General features: G+C 40.5%; 1 protein-coding gene across 1 annotated transcript; it reads right to left on the bottom strand.

Moving 5' to 3' along the window:
* Positions 1 to 121: 121 nt before the first annotated feature.
* fan1 (FANCD2 and FANCI associated nuclease 1) lies at positions 122 to 8,628 on the bottom strand. Its single transcript, XM_047386053.1, has 13 exons — positions 7,405 to 8,628; positions 7,171 to 7,311; positions 6,852 to 7,053; positions 6,537 to 6,770; positions 5,836 to 5,967; positions 5,633 to 5,741; positions 5,410 to 5,529; positions 3,919 to 4,083; positions 3,673 to 3,835; positions 3,472 to 3,575; positions 3,199 to 3,393; positions 2,328 to 2,456; positions 122 to 2,209 (listed from the first exon to the last, which is right to left on the bottom strand). The coding sequence occupies exons 1-13, from the start codon at positions 8,462 to 8,464 to the stop codon at positions 2,030 to 2,032; spliced, it is 2,934 nt and encodes a 977-aa protein (XP_047242009.1). The 5' UTR covers positions 8,465 to 8,628; the 3' UTR covers positions 122 to 2,029.
* Positions 8,629 to 10,159: the final 1,531 nt, after the last annotated feature.

Raw genomic sequence — 10,159 nt, 5'->3', positions numbered from 1 at the left:
CATTAGATAAACGCCTGTATAGGTATGTCCTGTGAGGAGCTGATGTAAATCTGTTCCAACAGATGAAAATGCAATACAAAAAATACACAATTCAAATTTGTCAGGTAATCATGAGATCAAATTGCACGTTAATTACACAAATTTAATTTATCGATGTGTAAAAACAACCCCAAGACTTCTTCTTGGGTACCAGCTGATATTTTAATACATCGGTATGAAATCGGCGTAATTAGAGACAATTAACACAGTAATTATTTAAACGAGAAACTCATGAAGTTAATGCAGTTTGAGCTGCCAAATAAATGTGATTTTTTGTTGTTGTTGTTGCTTGGTAACCTGACATACAGATAACATAGGTTGCTATTATAATAGAAAAAAAAAAATAGAGGTTCTGGTGGTGGTTGGATCCATTTTTGTTCTTGAATCCACTCTAATTATCTGCAAACAACCTGCCTCTGATTATGTCCTCTCTCTGCCATGATGCTCATCATATGGTGTATTTTACACTGCTGGTCAGAAGATCGCACCCACTCATTATTGGTATGAATATAATTACTTCAGGATTTTTACAGATGCATGTAAGGAGTTTCTTTTTTTTAATAGAGTGGTTTTACTGCAAACAAATTTAATGAATTTTGAAAACAAGACATTGGGTGCATAAGTTTGAAGTTTTTGGTGTATGTTTTAAGTCATCCACTGGTATTAAAACAGGTTAACATATAAACATGCACTAAAAATTAGATAACTCTCCTTCAGGAAGTTGCAGAAAAAAACATATTTTGTTCTCCTCAAAAAGCTTCTTGCATAATAGCAACTTGTTAAATTCCTTCAGTTTCTTCACCATTACTTGGTTTATTTGCAGAGCTGCCTTTTAAGCATAGTCAGTGAATCTTTCATGGAGTTGAGGCTGTGTCAGTTAAAAGAAAGAAGATTGGTTAGAATAATCAGGAACAATCCAGGAACCACCTGGACTCAAGCAAATCATTAAATAGAAGTTGTGGGAACACCAGCTGCCCGGTGCGGGGTCAAGCCAATCTAACATCAACATGAACTACCAAGAAAGTACCTACTGCTTTAAAACTAACAGCTTCAAACTTGACTGTCATTTAAAGCAGCCAACATGGACAAGCCAAATGCCTTCTGGGGAAAAAAATCGTATGGTCAGATACGATAAAGATGGCTCTTTACTCTTTGGCTACAATTACAAGACTGTTTAGAGTCATAATTAGGCCTTCTAATCTAAAAACAGTATACTAAATAACTGTCAAGCACGGCAGCAGGAGGAGGGTCAGTTTGGCTCTAAAGGTATTAGGGCACTATACAAGGTAAGTGGAATAATACATCTTTAAAACTAGTTTTGGAATTGATAAAGCAGCCTAACAATAAGGTTCTGGAATGACCCTAACCTCCGCCCTAGTTAAAAATTGTGGACCATGATTTTTAACCCAGATCCCTGCCAGAAAACCAAGCAATTTACAAAAACTCTACCTTTGATATGAATAGGGGTCAAATATCCACCCAAAGATAGGCCAAAAGCTTGTTGATGACTTCCAAAAGTGTGTAGTTATTAAGCAACCAACTAAAGGGCATTCAATCATATATTAGTGGGGGTGTATGGATATATTTGACCCTGAATTTATTATTTTTTTTTAACCTCTGTTGTTTCGAAAGAATTTACAATAAAACCAAACTTGAACAACCAATTCTAGTCTTTAAAAATCCGTAAAGTTGTTTAGTCATTACAGTCTAATAAAAGAACAATTCAAATAAATCTTTAAAAGCTCAAAACATTCATGCCCATGATGAGTGTACAGTATGTAAACGTCTGACTGACATGATGCAGATGAGGGAAGGCACCAGAAATGTACCAGACAAAGAAACTTATGATGAACAACCTGTACTTTAAGTTTTCAGCTAAAGACTTTCACATTTTTAGTACAGAGCAAAATATTCGTCAGCAGTAATCACTGATAGAAATTACACAAATGTTTCTTTTCCCTCCTAGCAGGCCGTTTCTCGATGTTTGCATTTAGGCAGATAAATTAGTCTCATTCGACACTTGTTTATTTGTTTCCTTGAGACAAGCTCCTCTGGCTCCAGTGGCCGTCACGTGACACACCTCGACCTCAGCCCCAAGTCGCTGCAGCTCATCCAACCAGATCTGCTGCTTCTGAGACAGCCGATCGTTGGGCCCCTTTACCTCCACCAGCTGTAACGTTAGAAAACCTTCAATATTCAAATATGGCAGAGGAACCCATCTTACACCAAAGAAAAACAAAAAACTACATCAAACCAAGCAGGGATTGTTTACGCTTAGCTGATCCCACCTTATAAGTGTTGTTTGACTTGTTCCACACGACAAGATCAGGTAAACCTCCTCTGCAGTGCCTGTAGTCCTTAGCCATTCGGTCTATCACTCCACCAAGGAAAGCTCCGCCAAGACATGCAATCAGAGACTGTAGACATCACAGGATATATGTGATTCCGTTAAAGCCATGTTAGTGTCGATGTAAACAAAAAAACACAAATACGTGTTTTAAGCAGAGCATAGGAAACTACATAACATTCACTGCATTTATAATGAGTAGCAAAAACACAACTGTGTAGAAGAAAACGATGCATCATTTTTAATTTATAAGTGTGACATGCATACATAGTCCCCTTTGCCCTGATACCCCTAAACAAAATCCAGAGCAATTAGGGAAGAGTATGAGACACCTGCAAACCAAGAGAAGCAACCAAGGTGCCCAAGGTAACTTTGAGGAAGCTGCAGATATCCCCACCTCAGGTATAAGAATCTGTCAGCCGAACTATTAATCACGTGCTCCACAAAACTATTTCCTCACTTCGTTCTGAACCCACAATTCCCAAGAGAAACATGGTGGTGGCAGCATCATGCTGTGGATATTCTTTTCTTCAGCAGAGAAGGGGAGGTGGGTCAGGGTTGTTGGGGAGATGGATGTATCTAAATACCTCTATTAGAGGCTGCAAAAGACCTGAAACTGGGGCGGAGGTTCACCCAGCAGACAGCATCCCTAAACATATAGCCAGAGCTACAGTGTATCGGTTTCAAATGTAATTTAAAAGACCATGCATCCCTTTTCACATTACATGAAATACAGTGTTTGTGGTTGTAACAAGATTAAGTGTGAAAAATATAAATAGGTTCTAAACACTTTCGCAAAGTACTGCAACTACCTGTGCCTGTTGAAGGGATGAGAAGCGGTCCCAGCTGACCAGCGAACACACTTTACCCTCCTGAGATTTCCAGACGTCTTCCAGCATGTCACACAGCGTTTCCACAGACGATTCACAAAGCAACTGAACACGAGAGGCTATTGCTTCCAGTCTGTTTTCATAGAAACAATCGGTGTAAAAATCCAGAGGACAAGTCTGTATAAAAAAGGGAAACAAATAAAAAGTTCAACTTCTACTGGTTTAGATGTTATAACGGGTTAGACGTTCCTTTACCTGGTATGGGTTTCTGAAGACATCTGGAATGCCTTCCATGAAGATAATGTCCCACAATAGAAGACCAAACAAGGTGGAGAATGTTGATTCTTCTCCATGGATCCCTTATACACAGAAGACAATGTTCTGTTTTTGTACAAATATGTTTTGTTAATTTGTATATTTAAAAAAAAAAATAAGGAGAAGCTGAAAATGGTTCACCTTGGTCAAAGCCTAGTAATCGGTAGTGGGCCAAGCAAAGCTCCTCTACAGAACATATTACAGTAGCATGAGCACTCCTGTCCCCTTCTTCACTGTCTGGTAAAAGAAATCTAGATTTCCCCATGCCGCCTTCATGAGGAAACAGCTGACCTCGAATAGTCACCTGGAAACAAAGTTACAAAGATCTTAGAATATTTTTCTCCAATAAATATCCTTCACATATCAACACAGCGTGGGCAACCTCACATGTTTAACATCTCGGACTTGGACGGTGGGCAGCTCTCTGAGTTGGAGCCGGTACTTTTTGCAGCTGGGGGCCTCTTTCATCCTGACAGCTCTCTGATGGAGGGAGAGTTTGTATCCTGTGCGAACCAGAGGATCCAACAGCCCATCTCTTATAGCACAGATAGCCTGAGTATGAGTTATTAAAAGAAAAACCAGTCCAATTTATAAGTGAACAGCTAGAGTGTTCTGAAGTTTCTGAGGTAAAACCTAAATCTTACTCTCAAAACATAAATAAAACTAAACATTGTTAAATGTTTGTAGTTGTTACTAAGTGTTGGCCACATTCATTGGCATCCCAGTAAAGATGTGTAAAAAGCATTAAAATAAAATGAATCTTCTGTTGCAGCAGCCTAATCTCACAATGAACAATTTAGAAAAATCCAACCTTTAATTTTAGTGAATTGATTCAGTGGCAAAAAACACACCGACATTTAGAAATAACTACTTTTAACAAAATCCTTGGAGGCACAATAAATGGTTCCTCTTTTCTCAGTAATTTTTAAAAACCCTTATTGGCCAAGAGCATAGCACAGGTCTTCTACACCAGTGTTTCACAATGTTGGAACACACACATAGATAAATCTTTGACCATTTGCACAATCTATAAATTGCTCAAAGTCCTTGGTCCTACCTTATGCTTTATTTTCTTCCCCTCATCTTTCAGTGTTTCAACAGGATTTAGGTCTGGGAACTGAGATCACCATGAAAGGATTATGGGTCTGATGAATCCTTTCTGTGTGGATTTAGCCGTAGGTATCGGATCGTTATCAAGCTGAAAGACCCACTGATGATCCCTTTTTCAAATTTTTATTTAAAATCTGGTATTTTAAATAGCTGATGAAGCTACTCGCACTGGATTCGACACTCTGATTCCCAGGGCATTTGGAAGCAAAACAGGCCCACAGCATTACAGCTCCTCCAACGTACTTAACAGTGGGGATGAGGTGCTTTATTCTTTCATTCGTGCCCGACCTATGTGGAGTGTTTGTTGTTGAAAAACTCAGTCTTAGTCTCAGCTGACCGAAGCACACGATCCCAGTTTAAGTTCCACCAGAAAAGAGCAAACTCCAGATGTTTCTATTTTTTGCTTTGATTTTGTTTGTTTTTAAAGCTATAAAACTAATATGTTCGCTGCAGCCTCAGCAATATCCATCCCTTCCCTCCAAACAACAGCTTCACTCACACACCGGAGCAGCCCTAATCTGCTAACGTGCTAAACCGCAGCGCCTTTGACACAGTAGCCTTCAGCGTTAATAGGATATACACTCATCGTGTGTGATGAGTGTGGTAACACTGTAGGCAGAGCAGGAAATTTAAACTGTAAGGATTGTATCAGTCAGCATTACATGTTTGTTCCTTACATTTACATGTTAATTTGGATCATACAATTTGAATATATAAACCGTATAAATGTATTAACAGACAAATATACATTGAAATACTTTTGCTTACTTGATCAGATTTTTTGAGGTGCTGCTGGAGGTTCAGAGCCAGCCGGTCCCACCATCGGCCCCGGCTGTCAGGACAGTAAACAGGCTGCTTTAGTAAGGCCTGCAGCTCTTCTACTGCTTCCTGTTCCATAGAAACAGAAAATTGCCACCATTAATGACACTTTAAACTCCATAAACAACACCTGTTTGCCGAATAGGCTGACTGTGTGGGAGAGTCTGTGAACCTCATAGCGACGCAGCCGCTGTAAAATCTCCACTCCTCTGGATAAGATGCGTGTGTACGCCCATCCTGTAGTGAAGCTGCGGAGGAACACTGGCAGCTCTTCCTGGTGACTAAACCACAATTATAATGTCGCTACTTAGCAATCATCAGGGACCCGAGTTCTACAGAAATGGTACCAAACAAGAAGGCTTATAAAGTCCTGACCTCAGATCGTGGTTGGCGCTGAGCTCACGCCAGGCTCTTTTGGCGGCAGTGTAAAGCTCCAGGGCCTGCTCCCACTGACCACCCTGCATGGCCAGGGTAACCTCTAGAAGCGCTCGCATGGATGCTTCATATCTGGTGCAATGTAAGGAGTCATAAGTGTAAAAGTCTGCTTATTTGGCTGAAATGAAGTACAAGTAGATAAAGTGCCTCTAAAGTATTCACATCCCTTGAAACTTTCCACATTTTGTCACGTTACAACCACGAACCTCAGAACCTATTGAGATTTTATGTGATAAAAACGATAAAAAACAAAGACTCACCTGTATGCCATTCTTGTTGCTTTTCTTTTCCTTAATAAGACAAACTTGCAAAATGTTTTGGATCTACAATAATTTACAGCTAATGTTTTCCAAAAAGCTAATGTGAATTTCATTAAAACATTTCACGTTAAGTAAAACATTTTGAATACGTTTTGTTTCACTGTTTTTACTTTGAGAAAAATAGAAAATGTTTTCAGAGTTGGTCCCATCTGACCAGAGCAACCTCCTCCATGTTTACCATTTCCCCAACATGACGTCCAACAAACCCCTTATAATAATAAAATGCAAGTTTGTAGTTATTATGATTACAAAATGTGAGTTCAAGGGGTGTGAATACTTTTGCAAGGAAATGTAACATGAGAACATTTTGCAGACCCTCACCTGATGAGATCCTCTCTATCTCGAAACACCTTGGCCACTCGCTGCACGGTGTAGTCTGGGAAGGCCAGACGGCCCGAGTTTACCAACAAGATGGTAAAAAGCTGATTCTGACCTCCAGCTGCCATTTCTTCCTCGTCCATGGTGTCCGTCAAGGAGAAGAGCAGCAGGATGCGGGAGAAGACGGCCCGAGGCCCACGAGACAGACGCACACAGGAGCCTGCAAGCTGCTTTGCCCTTCAAATAAAAGAAAAAGGATTATGATTACTTCCGGCAGGTATTTATACCCAGAAACTCAGCGTAAATGATCCATCTCACCGTTTCAGAATCACTGTTCCAACTTTGCTCTGACTGGAGGCCGGAGAGAAGAAAGACTTTTGCCTACTCAGGCGAAGAAGCCCATCAACTAACTGCTGTTTCTGAGTGCCAGAACTGCCCAGATGGAAGGTTTTAGCAAGAACTTTTAGTTCAGGAGCTGGCAGGAGATCCAGAGCCTCCACAAGCTCCTCGAGGTCCTTCTCTTAAAGACATGTGACAAGAAAATGCCCATCTCAGAAAATAGGTCCAAGACAAGGTTTCAATAGACGTATCTAATTCTGTTTTTAATGAAAACCATGGCAGGTTAGGGATCAGTTACCTGTCTGTAGAAAACCACTTTGAGCCAGTTCCTGGGCAACAGGCCCCAGATCACCGCAGATCTCTCCATAATCCAGTTTATTTACCTGGAGCCACTTCAGTTTCCTCTGAAAGAGCCTCACATACAGCTTCTGAGCCGTTACTTCAGGAGATGGAAAATTCACGACAGAAAGTTTTTAGTCATGCTTTGAAATTTCTGTTTGTATTTTATATCAAAAGTGGTTCCAAAACACACCTGATGACCTCTGAAATCCATCAACGACTGACATATCGTCCTGGTTGAAGAGGGTCCTGTCGTCCTCATTCTCCAACACGGCGTGCAGCACGGTCTGGAAGTTACGCAGGTAGTAGGGAAGGGACGGGGAATTAGAGCTCTCAGCACCAGACTCTGGCACTGAACCCACCCTGGTTCCTGCAATGCTCTTTTCAAACAACTCCTCTGAACTGAAAGGCGTATCATGGAGAGAAGGGAGCATTTCAGATTCATGCTGCTCTGTGTTGGGTTCCTCAGGATCAAGACTAGATGATGCCTCCTCTGATTCTCCACTATTTCCTTCATATTTTCCTTTCTTCCCTAAACGAGACCCTCTGACACTGAAGGTGGCTTTCTTTTTCCTCTTCGCTAGTCTGGCAGGGGAACTTGGTCGCTTGGAGGAGACCACAGTCTCTGATTGTTTTTCTACAGATGATGGGGCTTTCGTTGCTGCTGGAGCGTCTACGCTGGTGTTTAACACTGAAACACAATCATTATTGTCTTCTAATCTCTGTACCTGGACATTTTCCTTCAGGGAGCTGCTGGTTGACTCCACAGAGCCCATCTGATCAGATGTATTGCTAACCTCTGCATGTTTTCTGGATAACTTTGAAGACAAGCTTCCTAGGCCAATGGTTCTGACCACAGTCTTGCTGTTTATCTCCCGTGAAGTCTGCTGAGAGTTATTCTTCTTGAAATAAGGACTCGTCTTGGTTTTTGTGTCCTCCCCTTTCTGGTCCAGCTCAGGGGACTTTGACAGATTGCTTCCAGGCGACAGCTGGACGCTTCTAGCATCATTCCTACCTCCAGAAGCTCCAGTGCTGTCTCCTCTATCAAACTTCTGACACTGCAAGTCAATGTGATCATTGATCTTGAATCTTGGGACAAATTGTCCACAGAGGGGACAGGCCAGGTTGGGTGGAGGCTGGCTGCTGAAGAAGGAGGTGATTGGAGTTTTGGTTGTAGAAGCTTCAGCTTTAGCATCGTCTTTCTTCTTGTTCTTCAACAAGCTTCGCCTCAGTTTGCTTGTTCTTTCTGTCATGTAAGCGGCTGTAGTCACACTTGAATAAAACGACGTTTTTTTTTTTAACCACGTCACCCTGTTGCATGCTTGTGGAAAAGGACCCTCATCTAAAACTAACGCACAGAAAACTTACACAACAAATGCAAGCAGCTATCCTGGTGCGCTGCATGTCATGTGACGTTCGCGACTGAGCCGGGTCGATGTGCCGGTTCTTTTACCCGACTCCAGCCTGAGAACAGGCTGAGATTTCCCGGCTACTGGCACTGAATCCAGCAGTGCTCCGGGGATATACCAAAACAACTCAGAGGTTAAGATGTCAGTTCTCCATGCTTACCTTTTCTTTGGAATAATTTCAATATACTGTTTTGTAGGTCTGTTATTGCTTTTTTTTTTTGTCACACATAAATGTTTTAAAATTATCAAAACAAATTAAAATATGAGAGAAATGTAGCATGAGTGCTGCCCCATAAAGCAAAAATAAATTCATCATGATGCTTTTTGAGCAAATGTGAATGAGCCTTTGTAGAGATTTTTTTTTTTTTTTTGGGTCCACGGTGGTTTTCACGTCCCATGGATGTAATATTTGCCCAGTCTCCTTCTTACTGTTAAATAATGAAGACTGATATTAGGTCTGCAATTCATTAGATGTAGTTCTGGATTCTTTTGTGACCCCTTGGATCCGTTATTAATACACTATTGCCTGGCTACTCCTGAGAAGGTTCACCACTGTTCCATGTCTTCTCTATTCGTGGGTAATGGCTGTCCCCGTGGTGTCCGTCCCACAGCATTAGAAATGGCTTTGTAACATTTTCCATTCGGATAGATTTCAGTGTCTTTGTTTCTCATCTGTTCTTGAATTTCTTTAGATTGGGGCTTGAGGTGTTGCTTCTGGAGATCCTGTACACTGCGTTATGGTGTCAGGCAAGTTTTTTTTAATAGTTTCTTGATTCTGCATGTCTAAAAGCAATCTGAACTGGGAATTGCTTGTTAAATTGAAGAGAAAAATGCGGTTCATCACAATTAACCCATCATTAAACAAGGGAATAATTATATATTCACATATGGGCAAGTTGGTTTGGGTAGGTTTTTTTCCCCTTAATAAATGAAATCATTTGAAAACTGCATTTCGCATTAAATCAAGGTATATTTAGTTGAGTGTGACAAAAAAAAAAAAAAAAAAAAAAAAAAAAGCAGAAGAAATCTGTAAGAAGGCAAGTGTGTTTTCACTGTGCTGTATATGTCATTTACTGCCACTTTGTGATGATTCAGGTAATATGTATTCCTATGAGGATTTTTGTCAGAAAACAACATTCCAGTTCTGTTTTGGGGGGTTTAATAGTTTCACCTGAAATCCTAAAAAGTATTAAATGCAGCAACAAATAAATGCAAATGTGAAACAAATAAAATCACCATAAAATCAAATTTTCTTCTGAGACCCTCTATCAAAAATGGTAACTAAAACAAACTTGGCCTCTTCAAACTGTATTTCGAATAGTTTAGAATAATTGCAAAATTGGTGGAAATTCAGTGTGGTATTTACACCTTGGAGACAATGTACTGAAACAATCTCTGATCTCTTATCGTTGCCGTAGTAGAACTTGGATCAGTTCTTCAGCATAATCTGTACCACTTTAAGTTGTATTGTGTGCACTGAATCCACAGTATATTTCTGTTAACACTTAAAGATAGAATTTGGTACGGTTGAAAATTCGC

This window comes from Girardinichthys multiradiatus, chromosome 2 (genome assembly GCF_021462225.1).
Source record: "Girardinichthys multiradiatus isolate DD_20200921_A chromosome 2, DD_fGirMul_XY1, whole genome shotgun sequence".
Taxonomy (NCBI): Eukaryota; Metazoa; Chordata; class Actinopteri; order Cyprinodontiformes; family Goodeidae; genus Girardinichthys; species Girardinichthys multiradiatus.
Note: the sequence above shows the minus strand (reverse complement) of the source record. Positions and strands in the feature narration are given on the sequence as shown.